This window comes from Muscardinus avellanarius (genome assembly GCF_963383645.1).
Source record: "Muscardinus avellanarius genome assembly, chromosome: 5".
In the NCBI taxonomy this organism is placed as follows: Eukaryota; Metazoa; Chordata; class Mammalia; order Rodentia; family Gliridae; genus Muscardinus; species Muscardinus avellanarius.
Genome location: NC_137790.1, coordinates 48,081,026 through 48,107,181, shown reverse-complemented (window position 1 = coordinate 48,107,181; position 26,156 = coordinate 48,081,026). Strand labels below are relative to the sequence as shown.

The following is a 26,156-nucleotide window of genomic DNA, read 5'->3' as shown; positions in this document are numbered from 1 at the left end:
CATGTTCCAAACTCAATTGAATTCTCATTGACTCAGAGGAAGAGATCCTTTTCCATCTGGATGTTGGTGTATGCCCAATTCTGGGTGAAAATCAATCTTCTTACTCAGTTACCTATTTTCCTATTTAATGACAATTCCTCCGGCGTATTTTCAAGGAAACTTCAGATTGGGTGCACAAAGATGGCTTTTGAATTCTTGAGAGAAATATTCAACACACACATACACACATAACTTCTCTATATTATTTGGGTAAAGTTGATTCAAACTTTTAAGTGTCAGAAATTACTATCAATCATTGTTCCCAAAAAGGTTCAATGACTGCATACGCAGTGGTTTAAGAATGTTGTGTGAAAGACTATTGTTGTCCACCAATGTGCTCAAAAGCAGTATACACAATTGTCAAAAGGCAGAAACAACTCAAATTTCTATGGACAGATGATTTGATAAATAAAGTGTAGTAGACACATACAATGACGTATTTGGCCTCTTGCACGAATGAAATTTTGACATGTTACAATGTGAATATACCTTGAAGACATGATGCTAAGTAAACGAAGCCTGTTATAAAGGACAAATACTGTAGACACCACTTATACCAGGTACCTGGAGTATTTATATTTAAAGAAACAATATAGAATGGTAGTTGCCAGAGGGAGGGAGGAACTAGAGCTATTGACCGAGGGTATGTAGTTTCATCTCAAGGAGAGAGAACAGTTTTGGAGATAAATGGTGATGATGGTTGCATAATAATGTGAATGCACTTTGTGCTGCTGACCTGATAGTTATACATGGCTAAAATGGCCAATTTTATGCTATGTTAAATATCCTAAAATAATTTAAAAACTATTTCCATTTGCATAGTTCTAGTAATTTACTATCTTCAGTCTTAGTGTAGTATACAATTAAAAACTGAAATGGTGTTGGGGAAAAGGGGGCTATAGATTAGATATTTATATCTCTGAGGAATGGGGGTGGGGAGAGTGATAAGGATGGAAATAAGGAGGAGGGATAGAGAGGAGAGAAATGAAAAAAAAAAGAGAAAAGAAAACAAAAACCCTACTGTGAATAGTGGTTAAAAAAATAATAAACAACTCTAAGTCAGGCACGGTGGCTCACATCTGCAATCCCAGTACTTGAGAAACTGAGACAGGAAGATGGTAGGTTTGTGGCCAGCCTCATCAACATTGGCAGACCCTCCCCAACCTAGTGAGACTCTGCATCATATTAAAAATAAAATAGGGCTGAAGGTGCAGCTCAAAGGTAGAATGCCTCTGGGTTCAATCCCCAGTACCACTAAATAAATACATAAACACATAAATACATAAATACACTAAAACATTTGTGTATGCAATTCATGTGCATAAAGAATTTAAATTTCATTAAAAATTAAGAGAAATTTTAAGAGTGAAAAATTGAGAAATTCAATTGTGCAACTATATGTCAAAAAATAAAATCAAATGTCAAACACAAATTGGGAGATATTTGTAATGAATACAATAATGTTTCTATAGTTCTTTTTTCTTTGAGGTACTGGGGATGAAACACAGGGGTATTCGACATCCAACCTAAACCTCCAGTCCTATTTTTTATTCTTTATTTTGAAACAGGGTCTCACTGAGTTGCAAAAGGCCTAAGTAGCTGAGTCTGTCCTCGAACTGTGATCCTCCTGTGTCAGTCTCCCAAATGCTGGGATTACAAGCTTGCACCACCATGCCCAGCTACCAGTAGTTTTGTTCTATGGGAAATATATAAATTACTATGAATAAAACTAGAAAATAAGTAAAGAAAAACAAAAATATTTCATGGAAAAAATATTTTTTGCAGTACTGGGGATGGAACCCAGAGGCATTCTACCTCCAAGCTATACCCCTGGTCCTATTTTTTATTCTTTTTATTTTGAAGCAGAATTTTACTCAGTTGCAGAGAGCCTCACTAAGTAGCTGAGGCTGGCTGTGAACCTACGATCATCCTATCTCAGCCTCCCACGTACTGGGATTGCAATTATATGCCACCATCCCTGGCTTCAAGGAAAATATTTTTAACAAATTAAAAAGTTTTAGCTTTATTACTAATCAGAGAAACATCATTAAAATGAACTTTGAGGCTATATTTATTTTGCCTACCAAGGTTCCATTTTTTAAAATATAAATAGTAATGTATAGTGTTGTCTAGAACACCGTAAAATGGTTTCTATTTGCATTCCTGTTATGTGTATGAATTTGGTGCAGACATTATAAAACACTTTGATAATAGAATAATAGAATAGAAACTCCTAAAAGTTTACACCCTTTGACCAATAAAGATAAATATATTAGAAATAATAATAGAAATTAAGAAATAATAGAAATAATACCAATTCAGAAAAAAGATTTACATAAAATGATATTCATTATAATGTCATAGTGAACAAGTAAAAATATTTAATTGGTAAACATTTATTCAGTATGATTAAGTGTTAATGGATTATTTGAGGATGTATTATGCAATGTTTAAAAATTTTGTTTACTTAAAATATTTCATGAAGTGATAAAATAGTACTAAAATATTGTATAAATAATATTCCAATTAAATATAAACATGAAGGTTAAAATGATAGTAAAATATATTAAAATTTTCATGCCATACTTATTCGTAATAAAATTATAGGTAATTTTTCTTCTCTATTCTAATTTTCTCCAGTGACTATTATTCTTATAATCAGAAAACAAAATTTTGTAATAAGTAAATATAATGACATACTCATAGTTCTTTTATGTTTCATAATCTGACAAATCTATAATAAGCACTGGGTGTTCAATTAATGTTTTTTGTATTTTACAATGCTACAATGGACAGGTCATACTGGATGCATTGAAGAAATGCTTACATTATTTCTGTGAAAATGGCATAAATATTTAGGAATAATAATTTATTACCAATATTGCATGCATCTTAAACCATTAAGGAATGTATTCTAATTATAGTATTCATTTGTAAGGTCACGTACCTCTATGGAAAGTAGTATCCAAAGTGTCCACTTTTACATATAAAGTATTACCATTATTTTCTATGATTCAATAATGTTCATACTTATTAAAATCTCAAGATTTTCATTATAAAACTGATAAATGTGTCTTTATAGGCAAAGATTTATAACATATTGGTGAATGTTTTTTTCATCTACTTTATTTTTGTAACATTGAGAATCATTTATTCTTTGGCCTGATGTGAGCTGGTCTGTTGACCCTCCTAAACATTTTTAGACTGACAATTTTCTACATAGTTATTGACCACAACTACACCTGAAATGTCAAGAATGTAGAAAAAATATTTTGGGAAGATACAGAAAGCTCTCTTCTTTTTAAAACCATTGCTGACTTTAGAATTTCAGATTTGGTGGGTTGATACTTTTAGGAACAATATTTTCAAATGAACATTTAAATCTATATAATTTGTGTGGCTTTGCATTAAATAACTTACCATGCCAGCTTAGACCCAAAAAATAATATTACCTTTAGTTTTCCCAGTTGAATGAAATCACGTATAAATGTGTTTTATACTGATATCTTATTTCTCTAAGAATCAAAAGAGAAATATTTCTAAAATTATTTCAGAGGTTTAAAAGACTATCTTGAAACTATGTTCTGTGTTAATCTAATTGTCTAATATATAGGGAATGCCAAAACAAGTTTAATTTCTATTTTATTTTGTTTTATTTTACTTTACTTTTTGCAGTACTGGAGATGGAACTCAGGGGCATTCTACCTCCAAGTTACACCTCCAGCCCTATTTTTTATTCTTTATTTTGAAACTGGGTCTCACTGAGTTTGAAAGGACCTCATTAAGTAGCTGAGGCTTGCTGTAAACCCGGATCTTCCTGTCTCAGACTCCCAAATTCTGGGATTACAAGTGTGTGCTACCACACCCAGCTTAAATTCTATTTTATTTTTTTAAATTGTAATAGGAGAAAGCACATAATTCAAAGAAATTTCAAAAACCTTATTAATGTCTTCTATTATCACGTGATTTTACTTACTTTTTGATATAGTTAGATTTCTCTGGAATTCTGAAATGATATAAATAAATAGTCATTTGTCTAATTCTTACATAATAGACTTTGACTTTGAAGTAAAGGTAAGATTTCAAGGTTCTTGAAAATTTTAATCATAAGAAACTAGTGAGTGTAGATAGATACATGTTTTCAGAGTTAATGTTTATAGCAAAAAAAAAAAAGTTTAAATTCTTTCTCACCTATATTTCCCTGAGAGGCCAGTCAGTGGCTGGATAGATGTTAGTTTTTTAAAATAGCTCAAGCAATAAATTCTATCCTCTTGATTATTGAGAATATTTCTAGAGAAGTCAATGATGATATATGTCATTGGTTACGAATGGTATAAATATCCAAAATAACTCTAGGGGGAATTACTTGGCATTGACCTCAAAGCACAGCTTGGGAGATCCAATGTTCTGATCATCACAGACATACTAAAGTGGAATAATTGTGCCCTTTGAGACTTAGGAAGGCAAACACACATTTCTTAAATTTTTAAGGGTTATACATTGGTTTTCATTCATTGTATTTTATAATATTTGGATGTAAAATTCTAATTAAAAAAAATTTTTTTGCATTGGAATGGTTTGAAAAGGTTCCTGGAAGAAGTGAGAAGGAAAGTGGGATTGGTTGCATCAGAGTGGGGCAAGTGTGGTGCACGCAGAGTTTGAGAAGGACCACCTTTCCTACCTTTTTTATTTTGTTTTGTAATATTCATGTTTTATTATAGGAACTCTGACCTTAACTTTCTTTTTTTATTTTTTATTTTTATTTTTTGGTGGTACTGGGGATGGAACCCTTCTGCCTCCGGGCTAAACTCCCAGACCTATTTTATATTTATTTGGAAACAGGGTCTCTTAAGCCAGGGAGGCTGGCTTCAAACCTGCGTGATCCTCCTATTTCAGCCTCCCAAGCATGGGGATTACAAGCGTGTACCACCACGCCCAGCTTAACTTTCTTTTTTAAATTTAATTAAATTTTTTTATTGGTGCACTGTAGTCATACATCTTAATGGGCTATATAATGGTAGAGGCATACATGCACTCATTAAGCCCTTTCTCATTTTCCACCCCATTACCTCCCCTTTCCCTCCTCATGTTTGGCTTAGTAATTGACTTTGATGTTTATAAATGTACATCTTGCACATTAGGGAATTTCCCTCTGCCCCTTCCAATCCCCCGGAGTTAGGTCACCTTATTTGTTCACCTATGGTTTCTATTATTTTGTCTGGAGGTTCCTCCTATAACCCATTTTCTCCATAGCTTCCACATATTAGGGAGAGCATCTGATTTTTTACATTTTGTGACTGAGTATTCTCACTTAGCATAATGTTTTCCAGTTCCATTATTTCCCAGAAAATTCCATAATTCTGTTCTTTTTTTATGACAGAGTGAAATTCTATTGTGTGCATATCTTATAGATTTGTAATTCATTCATCTGTTTTTGGACATCTTGATTGGTTCCATAGTTTGGGAATTGTGAATTGTGCAGCTTTCAACTTAAGTATGGATCCATTAGTTTGGTAGTTTGGTTTCTAGTCTTCTGAGTAGATATCCAAAAGTGGTATTGTTGGATCAAATGGTAGATTCAGTCCTTCTCTTTTGAAGATCCTTCATACTGTCTTCTAAAGTGATTGCGCTAATTTGCAATTTCATCATCACTGTATTGATGATGAAATTCCTAATGATACTGAACATATCTTTATATGCTTATTGGCCATTTGTATTTTTTGTGTCTATTTCAATTTGTATATTCTACATGTTAGTCCTCTATCAGAGGAGTAGCTGACAAACATCTCTTATTCTGTGGGCTCTTTTCCTTAAATGAAAAGACACTTCTTGGTTTAATACTGTTCCATATATTAATTCTTGTTTTGATTTTCTGAGCATTAGGGGTATTACAGGTATATTTCACAACTCCCAGCTTGCTTTTCCCTTTTGTTGATGGCCATTTCCTATCGCTATTCCTCTTCGGCTAAAAGCAAAAAGAAGGTAGACTGTCTTTCTATATCAGTAAAACATCTTGAAACGTAGCAATCTATTCCTTTTACCTATACCAGGAGTTGGCAAACTTTCTACAAAAGACAAGACAGCAAATATTTAGGTTTTATAAGTGATAGCATCCTCTGTTATCTTATTTGCAGTCCTTTAAAAATGTAGACACCATTCCAGGATTATGGTCAGTACAAAAATAGGTTCCAGAATTTGTAAGGCACACTGGACTCTGATTTGGATTTCAAGGACTGACTGAGCAACCACTATTCATTCATTTGAAGCTACTTTTAAAAAGCACCACAGTTGCATTTTAGACCTTGCCTGATTTGCCCTTAGCAAATTTTTCACTCCCATATGTAAATGTCTCTTTACTTGGCAACTTCTGATAGGCGTCCCATACCTACATCTTAATGTCCTTTAATGGCTTTTGTGTCTCTGTAGCCCTTCTAAATGCTGCAGTTCCATAGAATTTTATCCTGTTCCTTCCACCTCCCTAATTCCCATAACTTCTTCCTCACAGCAACACATTGGACCAGAAGACTCTTCTTTCTTTTCCTTTGTGGTACTATGGATTAAACCCAGGTGCATTCTACGTCTGAGCTAAATCCCCATCCCATTTTGTTTTTTATTTTGTTATTATTTTATTTTTTATTAATTTTTTGTGGGTCTGGGGAGTCTCACAAAGTTTCTGAGAGTCTCCTTAAATTGCTGAGGCTGGCCTTGAACTTGCAAACCTTCTGTCTCAGCCACTCAAGTACAGGAAATACTGGAGTGTGCCACCATGCCCATCTCGGAGAGGTCTTATTATAAAACGTTTTATACATATTTCTTTCTGATTTTACAGTTTACCTTATACATTTTCCCTTAATTGCAGTATCTTCTATATGCAATTATCCCTACTTTTGGTTTTGATTTCCTCTCTAAATCATCTTCCACATAACCAAAACATGCTTTTAAAAATGTTTATCATTTAATTGTTAAGGTTTATTTTTATTAAAAATCCACCAATACCTCTCTTTTAACCAAAAAGGAGGGAAAAATCAGAATATATATTATATAACATATTATATAACATATTATATATCATAATTATTATATATTACACATATTATATAATATAGTATATATCATAATTATTATATATTACACATATTATATATAATATTTATTATATAACATACCACATATATTATATAATATTATATGTATCTGAATCACAGGATTCAGATACATTATTTCCTGGCCATAGGGAGTAATATGCTGTGTACCTAACACAACTTGGTCTTCAGTGTCTCTTTGTTTCTACACTATTAGACTCTGCTTCCTCTGCTGGGAGCCTTGCACTTTCATGATGTCCTTGGCTCATTCCAAAGGGGCTTAGAAACAATGCTGGAACATCTCCCAGCTACCACACACCAATACCCATTTGGTAGCTCAATATTTCCTTCCTCCACATCCTTACAAAGACAATTATGTTAAATGATCAATTAATTACAACTCAATACTGAGAAACCTTTTTTTTTTTTTTTTTTTTTTTTTTTTTTGGTGGTACTGGAGTTCCCGGAAGCCCTTCTACCTCTGGGCTACACTCCCAGACCTATTTTTATATTTTTATTTAGAAACAGGGTCTCCTAAGCCAGCACGCGCGGCTGGCTTCGAACCTGCGCGATCCTCCTGTCTCTGCCTCCCAAGCGCGGGGATTACAAGCGTGCGCCACCACGCCCGGCCTGAGAAACCTTTGAAGGACAGGGATCTAATCTTCTTCCATTTTGTATCTCCAATTGTTTTATATAAATTAAGTCTTAGGCCGGCATCGGAGCCTGCCGTGAGGCAAGGCCGGTACTGGGGCCTCCGAGGCCAGGATAAGAGCTTGCCGAGGGGTTAGGCCGGTGCTGGAGCCAACGAGGCCGGCAGCGGAGCCTCCCGTGAGGCATGACCAGTGCTGGGGCCTCCGAGGCCGGGATCGGAGCATGCCGAGGGGTTAGGCCGGTGCTGGGGCCAGCGAGGCCGGCATCGGAGCCTGCCGTGAGGCAAGGCCAGTACTGGGGCCTCCGAGGCCAGGATAAGAGCCTGCCAAGGGGTTAGGCCGGTGCTGGGGCCATCGAGGCCGGCATCGGAGCCTGCCTTGAGGCAAGGCCGGTACTGGGGCCTCTGAGGCCGGGATCGGAGCCTGCCGAGGGGTTAGGCCGCTGCTGGGGCCAGTGAGGCCGGCATCGGAGCCTGCCGTGAGGCAAGGCCGGTACTGGTGCCTCCAAGGCCAGGATAAGAGCCTGCTGAGGGGTTAGGCCGGTGCTGGGGCCAGCGAGGCCGGCATCGGAGCCTGCCTTGAGGCAAGGCCGGTACTGGGGCCTCCGAGGCCAGGATAAGAGCTTGCCGAGAGGTTAGGCCGGTGCTGGGGCCAATGAGGCCGGCAGCGGAGCCTGCCGTGAGGCATGACCAGTCCTGGGGCCTCCGAGGCCGGGATCGGAGCATGCCGAGGGGTTAGGCCGGTGCTGGGGCCAGCGAGGCCGGCATCGGAGCCTGCCGTGAGGCAAGGCCGGTACTGGGGCCTCCGAGGCCAGGATAAGAGCCTGCCGTGAGGCAAGGCCGGTACTGGGGCCTCCGAGGCCAGGATAAGAGCCTGCCGAGGGGTTAGGCCGGTGCTGGGGCCAGTGAGGCCGGCATCGGAGCCTGCCATGAGGCAAGGCCGGTACTGGGGCCTCTGAGGCCAGGATAAGAGCCTGTCAAGGGGTTAGGCCGGTGCTGGGGCCAGTGAGGCCGGCATCGGAGCCTGCCTTGAGGCATTACCAGTGCTGGGGCCTCCGAGACCGGGATTGGAATCCTGCCAAGGGGTTAGACCGGTGCAGGGTCCAATGGTCAGCATCGGAGCCTGGCGTTAGGCAAGTTCACTCCTGCGGCCTCCAAGGTCGGGACCAAAGCCAGCTTAGGGGTTTGACCGGTTCAGGGGCCAGCGAGACCAGAACTGGGTCCTCCCATGAGGCAAGGCCGCTGCGTGAGCCAGCGAGGTCTGGATCAGTCCACTGAGTAGCCAGGCCACTACTGGGACCATCAAGAGTGGGATTGGTACTTGCAACGCAGCATGCACAGAGAAATATCGCAGAAAATATAAATCAGACGCTTCTCTTAATCAGCAATAACTAGGAGGAAAAGGGCAACAGGAAGAGGTTGAGCTATAGAAAGGGCCCTATAGTGAAGCAACTAATGTGATCAATCAGAGGGTATGTAATACTGGAGGACGGAGCCTCTTTAAAATGCAGGAGGTACATAAACAAATGTATCAAAGTAAATCACCAAAGAAGTGTGGGATGGAGGGAGGGGGAGGGAATGGGACGGGGGCTGGAGGAGGGCTAATTGGATGATGTGTGCTTGTATATCCTCTCAAGTCTTGTACTCCAATGTGATTGATATATGACTACAATGCACCAATTTAAAAAATAAATTAATTAAAAAAAAAAAAATAAATTAAGTCTTATTGAAGGTAACTTAAATGAACAATTTCCTCCTAAATTCACTTTGAAAGGGTCAATTAGCATGCATTTAAATTAATTATGAATCTAAAATTGAAAGTGTCAAAAAGTGTGTGTGTGTGTGTGTGTGTGTGTGTGTGTGTGTGTGATTTCCTAGGACAAAGACACTAGGTTAAAATTAGAAGGAAATTTATCATAGATTCTCACATTTGTCCAAGTGTCCTTGTCCATAGAGGCAGGTTTGAATTCTGGGTTTGTTAAGGCTAGTCTGTATTCTTTTTTTTTTTTTTTTTGGTGGTATGGGGTTCCTGGAAACCCTTCTATCTCCGGGCTACACTCCCAGACCTATTTTATAAAACAGGGTCTCTTAAGCCAGCGTGGCTGGCTTCAAACCTGTGCGATACTCCTGTCTCTGCTTCCCAAGCGCGGGGATTACAAGTGTGAGCCACCACACCCAGCCTGGATAGTCTGTATTGATGCTGCAAAGGTTAGGTCTCTAAACATAGTGATTCTAGGTCCTGGAGCTACAGCCACTGGCCTTGCCCCAGGTCTGGAGGTGTTTGCCTGAAGCTGGGTTTGGCATAAAAACTGGACCTGTAGGGGCTGGCCTGGAGTCTGTGACTGTGGTTGCTAGCCCATCTCTAGCTTCTGCATATTTAAAAATAGGTTGTCAGGGTGGCACAAGTTTGTAATCCCCGCGCTTGGGAGGCAGAGACAGGAGGATCGCGCAGGTTCGAAGCCAGCCGCGCGCGCTGGCTTAGGAGACCCTGTTTCCAAATAAAAAATGTAAAAATAGGTCTGGGAGTGTAGCCCAGAGGTAGAAGGGCTTCCAGGAACCCCAGTACCACCAATAAATAAATAAATAAATAAATAAATAAATAAATAAATAAATAGTCTTTGTTATTATAGAGTCATAAATAAAATCATTACATATATTTTTAAAGTACATATATTTTTAAAGTTCAGTTTTCTGACATTTATAGTTATTTTTAATTAATCCAAGGATCATAAAATATGAGCACTTTTTTTTTTTTGTGTGTGTGTGTGTGTGGTACTGGGGATGGAACCCAGGGTCTTTCTACCTTTGGGCTACACTCCCAGACCTGTTTTCTATTTTATTTGGAAACAGGGTCTCACTAAGTTGCTGAGAGCCTCACTAAGTAGCTGAGGCTGGTTTAAAATCTGCACAATCCTCCTGTCTCAGCCTCCTAAGTACTGGGATTACAAGTGTGTGCCACCATGCACAGCTATTTGAGCATGTTTTATGATACCAGTAAAAGGCAAATTTTTAAAGAGAAATACAAGCTCTTCTAGATGTGACTTAGGAAGTATAGAAGAAGTTATGAAAAAAATATTAAGTTTATACACACAAAATATTTTTGACATCATATCTCTTTTCATTTTTTATCACGGTCAATGCTACAGATGTTTTTGTATATCCTTTTTCAATTAATGAGTTAATCCAATTCAATAGAAAGCTTATCATTTTTAAAACACTAAATTGCCAGGCATGGTGGCGCATGCTTGTAATCCTCATGTTTGGGAGGCGGAGACAGGAGGATCGTGCAGGTTTGAAACCAGACTCGCTGGCTTAAGAGACCCTGTTTCCAAATAAAATATAAAATAGGTCTGGGAGTGTAGCCCGGGGGTAGAAGGGTTCCATCCCCAGTAACACCAAATAAAATAAATAAATAAATAAAACACTAAATTGAAAATAACATCGTTATTTAGTTAAAAGTTTGCTTAAATAAATACCTCAAATTGGTAGGAATAATTTAGAATAATATCAGATTAAAATTTTTGAAAGACATACTAGTCTCTGGCACACTCACTGGTAGAATAAATTCTTTTATTTACTCTAATATAAGAATAATTTTATTTTATTTATTTATTTTTTCAGTACCTAGGATGGAACCCATGGCAATTCATCTCCGAGCTACACCCTCAGCCCTATTTTTTTTTTAATTCTTTATTTTGAAACGGGGTCTTGCTGAGTTGCAAAGGGCCTCACTAAGTAGCTGAGGCTGTCCAGGAACCTCAATCCTCCTGTCTCACCACACCTGGCTAAGAATAATTTTATATTAAAAACATGTTTTCCCCTATTCTGTGTGTAATAATAATTTAGTCCATTTATGTAGATTAAAATAAAATCATATATATATGCATATATATATTAAACTGGAGAATAAAATATTTAACAGTTAGTATAACTACAAAGGAGAAGGAACTATATGCTGCCTCTTCAGTGCTCCATCAGGGTCACTTGCGAAAAAACATTTTAATTTATGTGGTGCGACAGGCTTATTGGTAAAGCAGATCTGACTTACAAGCAAAACCAACTTTAAGACATTTTTCCTGGACTAGAAATGGGTAGTAACTGAAGGCTAATATCATCGTAAGAAGAATGATCCATGGAAGGGAGTTAAATGGTATGCCTATCTATACCTCCAGGGTGTAGAAGGAATATTCTCTGGTTCATCAAACTTTGGATGTCAAGATAGCTGACAATTCAGCCATCTGACAGAAAAAGCAAGAACTTAAGTAAAAATCAGGTAATTAAAGTAAAAAAAAGAGAAATCATTAGCACATTAAACATAACCACAATTCAAGTGCTCATCTTCATAAACACAATAAAGCAATATGATATTAACTAATTTGCCAACAGGGTGATCCTTATTAACACAGCATTCAAAATGCCAGTCTCTGATGATGTGTCTAGGGAAGTGTGAGAATTGTCCCAGTACACGAATATTCCTAAATAAACGAGCCATGTATAGAATTACTTTCTCCTTGAAAGGTCCTCTCTGCTTTGCATTAGTGTCTGCCTTCACCCGTTGTGCCTACTTGTTGTCCCTAATTTTGATATAGTAAACACTACTGGGCTTCAGTCAAATTATCTTTGCAAAGACTGAATAGATTTCATGAAGTTAAAGAGAGTCGTGTTGAGCTGGGCGTGGTGGCGCACGCTCGTAATCCCAGCATTCGGGAGGCTGAGACGGAGGATGGAGGTTCGCAGACAGCCTCAGCTACTTAGTGAGGCCCTCCGCAACTTAGTGAGACCTTGTTTCGAAATAAAGAATAAAAAGGGGCCGGGATGTAGCTCAGTGGCAAAGCGCCTGCTTTGCAGGTGTGGCACTCTGGGTTCGATCCCCGGTTCCAAAAAAAAAAAAAAAAGAAATAAAGAATAAAAAATAGGGCAGGGGGTGTAGCTCCGAGGTTGAATGCCCTGAGTTCCAAACGCGCAAAATAAATAAATAAATAAATAAATAAATAAATAAATGTATGCTTCTATTGGCAAATAGAGCCTGGTAGAGTTAAAATATTACAATATTTGATAAAGAATAATGTATAAAGAATGAACTAAATGAGGCATTTGAGAAAAGTTGAGGAGCCTTGAGATATTTTTATAAAATTGACCCATTATTATTTTTACCATCATTCCTTAAAATTAAAAGTTATATCAAGTTATCATGCTTCAATCTAGGAAATAATATCTGAGGAAATATTTTATACTTGATTCATTTTTTAGAAAAGCTACATATTTATAATTAAAACCATTTGGTTAAATATAACATAAAGTATTAATTTAATAGATTTAAATTTTGTGTAAAATAAGATAAATATTGATGAATATTTTTAAGAGATTTATTTCATGAGATTTTTTTTCTCCCCATACCATTAGTCCTCAGATAAAGCCTGTGTCTATTTCTATTTTGCTTAATTATCTTTCTTCCCATTCAAACAGCAGTGAGAGGTATTCATACTTTTTGCTAAATTAAGAGACAGAGACCAGAAGAGTACCATAGTGTCAGCCTGGGCATTGCTCTGTACATAAAGATTTGGTGAGTAAGGAAAGATGGAGAATCAGAGGGGAAAAGCTGTTGACTAAGATTGGGCTCTGTGACTTAAATTTGCAGGGGTGGCCTATGAATGGAGAACGGGTGACACTCAAATACCTGGAGAAATTTGGGGATCTATAATAAAAAGAAATCTCCTGAAAGGATCCAAGAAAGCAAAGTCCTGATTGAGACAAAAAGAGGAAATCTTGAAATGTTTGCGTATGATTGAAATGAGTGAGATAAGGTTTTTCTGGAGCTTACAAAGAGAAGTTCTTTGTGAAATTGGAAATAGACAATGTTGCATCTGCTGTCCCACTCCTTTTTCTGAATAGACTCAATTTGGTAATCCTCCTTGTGAAGCCAGCCTCTGGGGGCTGGCCATCTGGGGCACCTTTACATCCTGAAAATTGCCTTCTGGGAATTTAGATGTGACCTTAAAGCATCAAAAGAGGAGGTAGAAGGAAGACTTTTTATGTTTCTTGATATAGTTTCTCCTTGACCAAAATATTAGTAATTGAATTAATAACAAATGTTCTATTATTTAACAAGATGGAAATACTAGTGTTTTGGTATCCAGTGTATTCCAGCACCTGAGAATACTGCTTCTACCCAGTAGGATCTCAGTAAATATATGATGAATGAAAAATTTAAAAGTAATTCTTTAATGATGTCACATTATGATAGTTAAATCACATTTTACAACTTTACATTTTGCAATAAAAAGAAATTATTTTAGATGATCCTTACTCCACAGTTCACCAGCCATTTTTTTTTCTGTCTCAATACACCCAGTGTAGCATTCCATTGTTGAATCCCTCCCTACCTCTCAGAAAGGGGGACAGAGAGGTCAGCCAAACCCACTGACAATGAATTTCCTCACAGTCTGCATGAGGTTTAACTGTTTGTCTAGAACTTTATGTTATCTATGCATGTACACATGGAAGTCGGTGAAACTCTTTAAAGATGACTTCTTTTAAAGACAAGCATCCTGTATTTAGTCATTTAACCCCGTAATAACTTCAGTTTATAGATATAATGTTCACTTTTGCTTGTCACCTTAGTTTCTTACCATCTATACCCTAACTACAATAATGTACTCAAATGCTGTTAAACTGCTTTCCTCAAAATTTGCTTCCTCAAAATTCAACAACGTTGATGCTCATGAATTTAAGTGGTTTCACTAACTAAAATTTCCCAGGACCTTAAACTGTTTCAGCTTAACTGTAATCCTCATGCTCTAAGCTATTAAAGTGAACTGACTATAAATGTTTATGCAATTGTCCTTAGTATTTATAGCTGCTAGTGTTGCTCTTGTTTTTTGGGTTGTGATCATTCCCCAAACTGAGCTTGGCAACATACTAACACTTATTTGAATGACTTCGGAGTTTGGGTTTAATTTTTTTTTGTTTTGTGTTGAGCTTTAGTTCCTTTACACTTTCCAGTATCCTTCCCCTTTACATAATGCTATTTGATTCTAATATATTATAGTACATTGATATTTTACATGCAGTTTATGCATTTCCTCTGTATAATTTCATGTGGAAATTTCTTGTGTATCTAAATCATTAGGCTACCGTAGATGTCACTTGTTTAAACTTTCTTGAGATTATCCTTTTCATAAAAATTTTTTGCAAGACACTTTTTACTTCCTTATTTCTTAGGCTATAAATGAAAGGATTTAGTAAGGGAACTACTATTGTAAATAAAATAGCAGCTGGTATATCTTCATCTCCTTCTTCAAGTAAATTTGGTCTAATGTACATGAAGAAAAGAGACCCATAGAACAGGGAAACAGACAAAAAGTGAGATGCACAAGTGGAAAGGGCTTTGACCCTTCCTTCTTTAGATTTCATTTTGAAAACTGTAAAAAGAATGTAGACATAAGAAATTAAGACAGTACCTATTGTGAAGACTTGAATTGAGCCTGAAAAGATAAACAGTACAAGTTCATTGACATATGGATCAACACAGGAGAGTCTGTACAAAGGAAGAATATCACAGTAAAAATGATTGATGCGGTTAGACCCACAGAAAGCTAACCTAGACAGCAGCCCTACGTGAATCATGGAATGCAGGTTACCCGCTAGGAAGGCTGCGATGGTCATCTGAAGGCAGAGTTTCTTTGACATTTTGGTGTGGTACTGCAGTGGGCTGCATATGGCCACATAGCGGTCATAGGCCATCGCTGAAAGAAGGAAGCAGTCTGCAGTTTCCACAGTGCAAAGAAAATAAAACTGTGCCATACATTCATAGAGAGAAATCCTTCTGTCCTCAGAAAAGAAGTTCTTTAACATTTTAGGAGTAATAGCACAGGCACAGCAAGAATCCACGAGAGCCAAGTTACCCAGAAAGATGTACATTGGTGTGTGAAGACAATGATCTTTTGAAATCAGTATCACCAGACCAATATTTCCTACCATGGTGATCAGATAGATGGCAAAGAATATCACAAAAAGAAAAGTCTTCATGTCTGGGTGATCTGTAAATCCTGTGAGGATAAATTCACTGATCATGGTATGATTTTCCTCAATCATTTCTGATGTCTCTGAAGAAAAAAAAATTTGAGAAATAAAGTTCTAGCTGGTTTAAAATATCCTCAAAACACTACCGAGCTCTCACTGGCTCAAAGGAAAAGAATCATTTTCTAAAAGGGTTTCCTTGTATATTTGGACTTTAGGGTATGCTCAGTCTTTCAAGTTTATTACCTTTTTACCTACTTATTGAGCAAGTTTCCAACATATTTTCAAAAAAAATTTCAGTTAGATGCACAAATGGGCTTTTGAGTCCTTAAAATATTCAGGGCAAACAAACAAAACAACAGCAGTAGGAACAACAACAGAAAACCTCTCTGTGGGTTAGGTTAAGCTGATTTCATATGATTCATAAGTTCAGTATCAGCACTTTATTTCAGTATTTCCAAATAATTTCAAAGACTGCATATGCAGTGATTCAGAATGTTTTTAAGACTTTTCTTTTCCACCAATGTTCTTAGCAGCATCAAGAACAAATACCAAAAGGTAGAAACAACTCCCAATGGACAGAAGAATGGATGAAGTGTGGTATATATATATAACATTATTCATGCTCTAAAAGTAATAAAATTTTGACACATTACAACATGAACGAATTGCTATGATAAGTGAAATGAGATAAACACATATATGATTTCACTTACATGAAGTATCCAGAGTAGGCATATTTATAGAGAAAGCATGTAAAATGGGGATTGCTGGCAGAGATGGGAATGGGGAGCTCGGGCCTAATGGCGCTGAGTTTCAGTTTGAGAGATGGAAAAAGTTCTGTATATGAGTAGTGGTGACGGTTGTACAACAACAAAAATATACTTGAAACCATTCACACACAAATAAATATAGCTAAAATGGTAAATTTTATGGTATGTCTATCCTACTACAATTTTTTTGAAAAACTATTTTGAATTGAATGTTCTTTGTTATTTATTATATCCAATTATATTGAAATATACAGTTAAAATTCTATGATTTAAAAAAAAGAGGGTGACTTACAAAGTATCTACTACTGGCGAATGGGATGGGAAAGTGGTTTAGATGGAAGCAGGGAGGAGCTGAGAGAAAAAAAAAAGTTGCTGTGATAAAACCCTTCCAGATTACTTATAACACCACTAATAAATTAAATGTAAAATTATTCATGTGTTCAATTGCATCAAGAAATTTAAATGTTATTAAAAATTTGAGAAATTGTAAGAGTTAAAAATTGGCATAATTTTAAAAATCATGAATGAAAACAAATGCCAAATACAAATTTAGAGATTATTTGCAATAACCAGTAAATCTTTCTTGGTTTTTCTCTATGAAAAGATTATGCAAATTAGTAAAAGTAATTATTAGAAAACAGGCAAATGGCAGAAACATACGCCTTTAAGAGAATTACAATTTTTAATAAGTAAAGGTGTTTGACTTTATTACTAATAAGAGAAATATCATTTGATATAGCTACATGAGTATATTTATATCACCTGTCAAACAACAAGATTTTTAAATAATGATTTTAAAATAAATTAAATAGAAATCTAATTGTATTTCTGGGTGTCAATGTCAATATAAATTAAACAAAAATTATTTTGATAAAAGGTTAGTGAAACTCTTATTAAACTTTACACTCTTTGACTAGTAATGATGACTCTATCAGAAAGAAATAAATTGAGCCGGGCGTGGTGGTGCATGCTTGTAATCCCGTGCTTGGGAGGCTGAGACAGGAGGATCGCATGGGTTCGAAGCTAGCCTCAGCTACTTAGTGAGGCTTTCAGCAACTTAGTGAGACCCTGTTTCCAAATAAAATATAAAAAAGTTCTGGGAGTATAGCCTGGAGGTAGAAAGCCTCTGGGTTCCACCCCCAATACCACCAAAATAGAAAAAAAAAAAGAAGTTGAAACAAAGAGGTTTACATATAATATCCACTATAATCTCATTTATAAAACAAGAAATGTAAAAAACATAAACAATCAGTATAATTAAGTAAATATTAATTAACCATAGGATGGTATGTTTTTCAACCATTAAAATAATGTCTACCTAGAATATTTATTGTAATGATAAACCCAAAAACTATTGTGGAAAAAACAATAGAAAGTGTCATATACAAAATAATTTCCATTCTGAAGAAGACACAAAAATGTTAAAAAAAAGAAAGCATGGAAACATATCAAAACATTATTACCAGTTTTCTCTGTGTAATGAAAATTATAGGCAATTTTTCTTCTTTGTACTTTCCTCTATTTCAAATTCTCTATACTATTACTCTTATACTTGAAAGATAATTTTTTATTAAGTATATGAAAAATCATGGTCTTAAGTATGCTGTTTTTTGTAGCTTGATAAGGCCACAATAATAATTGGTAACCCAGCAAATGTTTTCTGTACTTCACAGTTCTACAGCAGATAACAGCACAACGGATGTATTGAGGAATAGCCTGCTTTCAGAACAGTGTTGGCAAGTATAAATAATAATTATTCACTGACAGTATTGTCTGCATTTCAAGCTACTCAGTACTATACTTGCATCTTGTAGAAATGCATTTTTAACATTATTTGCTTCTGTGCATAACAGTTGTCAACATTCACTCTTTTTTTTTTTTTTGGTGGTGGTACTGGGGTTCCTGGAAACCCTTCTACTTCTGGGCTACACTCCCAGACCTATTTTTTTAAATATTTTTATTTGGATAAAGGGAATCTTAAGCCAGCACGGCTGGCTTCGAACCTGCGCGATCCTCCTGTCTCGCCTCCCAAGCACGGGGATTACAAGCGTGCGCACGCCGGGCCTGACATTCACTCTTTTTAATGTCAGGTGTTTCTTTTGCATTCCTAGATTTTATGGTGCTCACATTTATTAAAATTTCAGAGTATTTTTTTAAATGTTCTTTTTCTATTAGATATTTCTTTATGTACATTTAATTTTTACCTATTTGAAACATTTTATTCTAATCTATACTGGTTTATTTTAGTTATTTTGTGAGTAATTTATTCACTGACTTGACATTTATTAAATACCTGCTCTGCTTTCTTTAGATTGCCAGTTTGTAAGCTTTAGATATTTCCAGATTGACAGTTTTCTGGATGGTGACTGGCTAAAACTATACTGCAAATTTCAGGAACAAAGGAAAAATATTTTGGAGAGACATAGGAAAATCTCTTCTATTTTGATTTTCTGAAAATATTGCTAACTTTTAAATGTCAGGTTACTCGGGTATAAGATCTCCAGGAGCACAACTGAAAAAAAAATGGAACATTTGCAGTCTATATACGGAGCCATCTTTTTTCATGAAATGTGTTACCATTTTTATTTTGAAGTCATATTAACACAACATGATTTCCTTCATTTTTTCCAGTTGATTGCAATTGGCCAAACAGAAATAAGTTTTACACTGATATCTTCTCTAAGAATCAAAAGAGAAGCTATAATGCTCCCTAAGATTATATTCAGATTTCAAATACTGGTTTGAATTTATAGTCCTGGCTCTTATTATTTGTTTAATATATCAGAAATGCTATACAGGAAGTTTTTAAATTCTATTTTATTGTAGAGGCTAATGATAAGTTTTCTCAACTTTTAAGTTATAGGATAAACCACATTTGAAGAGTTTTAAAAACTTTATTAATGTACTCTATTATTATCATAAAAGTATGCCTTTATTTATTTATTTATTTTTGGTATTTTGGGCTTCTCTTGATTTCAGAAGTGAAACAAATTATTAACAAGTATTTGCCTAGAGCTTACAAGATAGACCTCAGAGTAAAGTGAAGACAGATAATCTTAAATTTTAAATCTTAAAAGCTCCTAAATAACTTAGAGAGATAAATATTTTGAGGGATAATATTTTTAGCAAAAATACATCTTAAGTTTTTTTCTCACCTAATTTTTCACTGATGATTGTTTCATACAGAGGCCAGTTGATTGCCTGATGGTAGTTTTTAAAGCTTCCAGAAATAAAACTCTATCCTCTTTATCATGTAGAATATCTCTGCAAAGAGGTCAATGATTATATATTTATATCATTGGTAGAGGATTATTCAAATATTCAAAATAATTCTAAGGGGATTTACTTGGCATTTGCATCAAGTACAGCCTGAGAGACCCAATCTTCTGAACATCTGAGAAATACTAAATTGGAATAATTAAGTGTATCCTTTGAGACCTAGAGAGTACAGCACATTCCCATTTCTTTTTCTTCTTTTTTCTTTTTTCTTTTTTTCTTTTTTCTTTTTGGTGGTACTGGGATTCCTGGAAGCTCTTTTACCTCTGGGCTACACTCTTTAATTGGAAACAGGGTCTCTTAAGCCAGTGAGACTAGCTCTGAACCAGGGCGACCTCCTGTCTCTGCCTCCCAAGCGCCGGGATTACAAGTGTGCACCACCACGCCCGGCGCACATTCCCATTTCTTTTCTTTCTTTCTTTCTTTCTTTCTTTCTTTCTTTCTTTCTTTCTTTCTTTCTTTCTTTCTTTCTTTCTTTCTTTCTTTCTTTCTTTCTTTCTTTTTGGCGGTACTGGGGTTCCTGGAAGCCCTTCTATCCCCAGGCTACACTTGGAAACAGGGTCTCTTAAACCAGCGCGGCTGGCTTCGAACCTGCGTGATCCTCCTGTCTCCGCGTCCCAAGCACAGGGATTACAAGCGTGCGCCACCACGCCCGGCCTGCACATTCCCATTTCTAAACAAACAGGCCATATTTAAACATCCGTTATGGGCCATATTTTGATTTTCCTTTGACTTTATCCCATCTTTTCTTGTCACTATTTTGGATATAAAATATCAAGTGAACCAGGCATGGTGGCACACACTTGTAATCTCAGTACTTGAAAGGCTGAGACAGGAGGATCACAGGTTTAGGGCCAGCCTCAGCTACTTAGTGAGGCCCTTTGCAACCTAGTGAGACCTTGTTTCAAAATAAAGAATAAAAAATAGAGCTGAGGATGTAGCTTGGAGGTAGAATGCTCCTGGGTTCAATCCCTGGTACCATAAAAAATAAATGAATAAAATAAATAAATAAATAAATAAATATCAAGTGAGAAGGAAATATTCCCACTGAATTGGTCAGCAAATGTTTCATTGAGAATGTGAGAACTGGTAGCAGTGGTTGCCTTGGAGTTGAAAGTATAAGAAGAGATTGGAATATTACCTTTCTCATCTCTTTTTAATGGTAGAATACAATTTCTAGAATCTTCTTTTTTTTAGAATCTTCTTTTAAAGTTATAATATTCTTACACCTTAGTTTCTAAGACGATCTTTTAATTTTTCTTGCAAACCCAGAAGCAAATTCTCAAAAGCTTTTTTCTCAAAATATTTTCTTATTTAGTACTCTCCTAAAATTTATAGTATTATGACTCCTTCGTATCCATCAGTCTCAAGTCTCAATTTGTTTAGTTAATTATCGTGTTAGCTTTCCATCGCTGTTACAAGTATGGAAGATAGCTCACAAAGAGGAAAGATTTATTTTGCCTCACAATTTGGGGGGTTTCTGTCCGTGACCACTGGCCCTGTTGCTCTGGGCCTGTGGTAAGGCAGTGCCTCAGGGCAGAAGCATGTCACAGAGCAAAAACACTCCCTTCATAGGATACAAAAAAGAGGAATAAAATGTGGTCGAGTCCCAGCATTCATCTCACAGGCACTCCACCATGACTTGAAAATCAACCACTAGGACCACCTCCTAAAAGCTCCATCCCCACTCAGTAATACTACTCTGGGGAGCAAAACTTTAACACTCCATCCTTTGGGGGACATTTATGATCCAAACTATAGTAACTACTTATCTTGATTTTCCTAGCTTTTTATCACTTGATCTTGCTTCTCATTATATTCTGCACTTCACACAGATGATCCCTAAGCTAAACACTTTGGTTCTAGGTTCTATAAAAAAGTCACTTTTATTCTTCATTTTATACTTTTACCCGTGAGGGGAGGAGGGAAGTTCAAGGAAACAGATCAAATGATGTCATATGCATGTGTGGAAATATCACTATGAATCTCACTATCAGGTACAATGAAAACACACCAATAAATTCTTAAAATATATAAAAGTAAAATAAAATTTTGGCTTATGAAATAGGGTGGTGATGTTGGGACAGAGATCAGCCTAAGGGACAAAGTGTAAACACAATTCTAGGCCTTGACTCATTGCTTGTTAGTTATTGTGTGTGTGTGTGTGTGTGAGAGAGAGAGAGAGAGAGAGAGAGAGAGAGAGAATGTATCTGGTAGTCAAAGCTTGTGATGTGCTAATCAGCTTCAAAGACCAGATGCATCATTAGGGCTATGATGCTAGCTTTTAGAAATTAACATACAGCATAAAGGATGAAATCTGTTAAGGAGTCACCAGAAACAGCACGTTTTCAGTGCCCTGGACTTGTTATACATCAAGATTTGTACTTTTTCCAACTCCCCACCTATGTGCTCTCTTAGATACAAAACATCCTTATCACAAAGCAGAGATGTTTATGTAGGACGTGGCATTGGTATGATGACTAACTTGGTTCCAGGTTGATAGACTGGCCTTATCTCCCTCAACACCTAAACTACCCTCATAGAAAAACAAGAAAAATCATTTTAAAACATACCCTAAGCTAATTAACATTCTTAAACCCGAGTTCTTTTCTTTGTCCTGAGAGCAGCTTGACACTGTCCTGGGACAATGCTATGCTGTGCTTCCCTTCTGCTAGACCAAGGAGCCTCAGTAAAGAGCCTTGTTCCCACTTCAGTTGCGTCTCTGATTCTTAGGGTGGAGAGAACAAGAATTCCCGGTCCAGCATCAATGACACTCGCTGTAAATGGAGACATGTTCCTATGCTTAAGAAAAGGGGAGAGCAAGAAAAATTTTAATATTGAACATGCTGGGTATGAGGTGCTTCTGAGATGTCTGAAAAAATGTTCAATTAGAAATTGAACATTAGCATTTAACACTCAGCAGAGAAGTATAAGTGTGCATTTATGTGAATATGTAAAATTATCTGACAATTGTCTGCAGGTGGTGCCTGATGACTGGAAAGATCAGATACATAAGAAAAGTCTAGAGCAGTGCTGTCTATATAAATCAGTGAAAGCCTAAAAGACGGAGTGCTATGGTAACCACAAAATGTTGTTTAAACATGTAATAATATGAAAATTATTAAGATATTTTTCTTAGTTTTTCACATTAAGTATTTTAAATCTGATGTGTTTATTACCCTTGAAGCACATTGTAATTCAGACTATATACATTTTGGTGATGTAAAGCCATAAGGCTAATGGCTACCTATTGGATATCTCTGGTCTGGTGAGGGGATTGGTAAGGGATAGTAATATATATATATATATATATATATATATATATATAGAGAGAGAGAGAGAGAGAGAGAGAGAGAGAGGAAGAGAAATAAGAGGATAGATAGGATACTATTCAAGAGAATAGTAATTCTTTAAAAAGTGAGTGATTAAAAGATTCAACTAATTTCAGTCTTGTTATTATAAAATGCATTTTCCTTAAAGCTGAATATTTCTGCCTTATTTTGATAAAACCTTAATTTGCCTCACTGCCAATATGCCAACCTTTAGTTTCTGTTTCATTTATTTTAGTTTTTAGCATCAATTTCAAAAAGCAGTCTTTGCTTGCTGTTCTCATTAACCCTCTAATTGCTTGCAACTTAGCTTTCATTTCCATCATTTTGGGGAAATGGGAACTCTTCTACAGTGTTTAAAGGAGTGCAAACTAGTTCAGCCACTATGAGGATCAGTGTGGAGTTTCCTTAGAAAACTGGGAAAGCCGGGCATGGTGGCGCACGCTTGTAATCCCTGCGCTTGGGAGGCAGAGACAGGAGGATCGCACAGGTTCAAAGCCTGTCTCTCTGGCTTAAGAGACCCTGTTTCCAAATAAAAATATAAAAATAGGTCTGGGAGTGTAGCCTGGAGGTAGAAGGGCTTCCAGGAACCCCAGTACCACCAAAAAAAAGAAGAGGAAGAGGAAGAGGAAGAAGAAGAAGAAGAAGAAGGAGAGGAGGAGGAGGAGGAGGAGGAAGAGGAGGAGGAGGAGGAGGAAGAAGAAGAGGAAGAAGAGGAGGAAGAAGAGGAGGAAGAAGAGGAGGAAGGAGGAGGAGGAAGAGGAGGAGGATGATGAGGAGAAGAAGGAGGAGGAGGATGATGATGATGATGATGATGATGAGGAAGAGGAGGAGGAGGAGGAGGAGGAGGAGGAAACTGGGAAAAGCCGGGCATGGTGGTGCACGCTTGTAATCCCAGCATTTGGGCAACTGAGACAGGAGGATCACAGTTTGAGGACAGCCTGAGCTACTTAGTGAGGCCCTCTTCAACTCAAGACCCTGTTTTAAAAATACAGAATAAATATAGAGCTGGGGTGTAGCTCAGAGGTAGAAGAAAAAAAAGAAGAAGATAAAAAGACCTGGAGAACATTATGTTAAATGAGATTAGCCAAGCACAGAAAGAGAAGGGACATGTTTTTCTCTCATATGTTTGAGCTAGGGAGTATTAGAGATACCAGAGAGACTCCAGATAATGGAGGAAATCCTCAGTGGAGCCAGGGAGGAAGAGTAGGGGAGGAAGAAACCTGAGGTTAATTAATGGAAATGCTACCTGTGACTATGTGTATACACATGAATATAACATTGTTAACCTGGACTCTCAGTATTGGGAGGGAGGGAAATGGGGAGGTGGGGGGAGGGGAGGGCACCAGGTGCTGTATGAACATATGCTATTCTCAACATGATCTATATTATGATGTGAGACTACAGTACACCAATAATATATATATATATATATATATATATATATATATATATATATATATGTTCCCTATTCAAGTTCAGTTATCTTTCCAGAGCCTTTGTCATCCCTGATCTTTAAAATATTGGATAGTTTACTGGTAGGGCATTCTAGCTATGATCTATACACCCAACCCTATTTTATTTTTTGTTTTGAGATGACAGCTAAGAGCGTTTTTTTATTTTGATGCTGAACGCCTCTCTAAGTTACTAAAGTTGGCCTCAAATCTGCAATACTCGTTTTAGCCTCCCTAGTACTGGTATTACAGATCAGCCCCACCACACTTGGCTGTTTTCTCATTTTATTTTATTTTATTTTTTAATTTTTTTTTTACTGGTACATTGTATTCCTACATCTTAAATGGGATACAATATGGTGGAGACACACATGCACACATTACCCAATTAGCTCTTATCCAGTTCCCACCCCATTCCCTCCCCCTCCCTTCTTCTCATGTTTGGCTTAGTAATTGACATTGATATGTTTGTTAAAGTACATCATGTGAATTAGAGAATTTCCTTTTCCCCTCCCCTCATCCCTTATTTTCCCATCTATAGAATCTCCTTCTTTGTCTAGAGTTCCTCCTACGATCTATTTTCTCTCTAGCTTTCGCATATTAGGGAGAGCATCTGATTTCTTATTTTTTTTTGTAACTGAATAATCTCACTTAGTGTAATGTCCTCCAGTTCCATTTATTTCCCTGTAAATAAAGTAATTGTGTATTTCTTTATGGCTGAGTATAATCCCATTGTGTATATATCACATAGTTTTATAATGCATTCATCTGTTGATGGACATCTTGGCTGGTTCCATAGTTTGACAATTGTGAACTGTGCAGCTATGCACATAGATACACATGCATTAGTTTGGTAGTTTGGTTTCCTTTCTTTTGGGTAGATACCCAGAAGTGGTATTGCTGGATCATACTGTAAGTTTGTTTCCACTCTTCAGAATATCCTCCATACTGTTTTCCAATGTGGTTGCACTAATTTGTAATCCCACCAATAGTGTAGTAGAGTTTCCACCTCGTCACATTCTTGACAGCATTTGTTTTTGTTTGTGTCTTGAATGATTGCCATTCTAGTTGGAGTTAGGTGGAATCTCAGGGTAGTTTTGATTTGCATCTCTCTGATTGATAATGATGTTGAGCATTTTTTCATGCATTTATTGGCCATTTGAATTTCTTCCTTTGTGAAGTGTCTATTTAGTTCATGTGTCTATTTTTTGATTGGGTTATTTATTTTCTTAGTATTGAGTTTCTTGAATTCTCTGTATATTATAGATATTAGTCCTCTGTCAGAGGGGTAGTTGGCAAAAATCTTCTCCCATTCTGTTGGCTCTCAGTTGAGGTTCTTGATAGTTTCCTTTGCTACAGAAGCTCTTCAGCTTCATGCAATCCCACGTATTGATTTGCCTTTTAGTTTCTTGTGCTTTTGGTATCTTGTTGAGAAAGTTTTTATCTGTGCCTATGTGTTGCAGTATTAGACCTATGCCCTTTTCAAGGAGCCTCAAGGTCTCTGGTCTGATTTCCAAGTCTTTGATCCATCTTGA

At 36.8% G+C, this 26,156-nt stretch overlaps 1 protein-coding gene across 1 annotated transcript in view; it reads right to left on the bottom strand.

Annotated features, from left to right (window-relative positions):
* Window positions 1–14,895: 14,895 nt before the first annotated feature.
* LOC308263481 (olfactory receptor 5K1-like) overlaps window positions 14,896–26,156 on the bottom strand; it is a gene marked incomplete at both ends in the record, with an annotated part of 47,521 nt that continues 36,260 nt past the window's right edge. Inside the window, one exon of the mRNA XM_080696497.1 lies at window positions 14,896–15,615. Within this exon, the coding sequence (XP_080552623.1) occupies window positions 14,896–15,615 (720 nt within the window). The remainder of the gene's footprint in view (window positions 15,616–26,156) is intronic.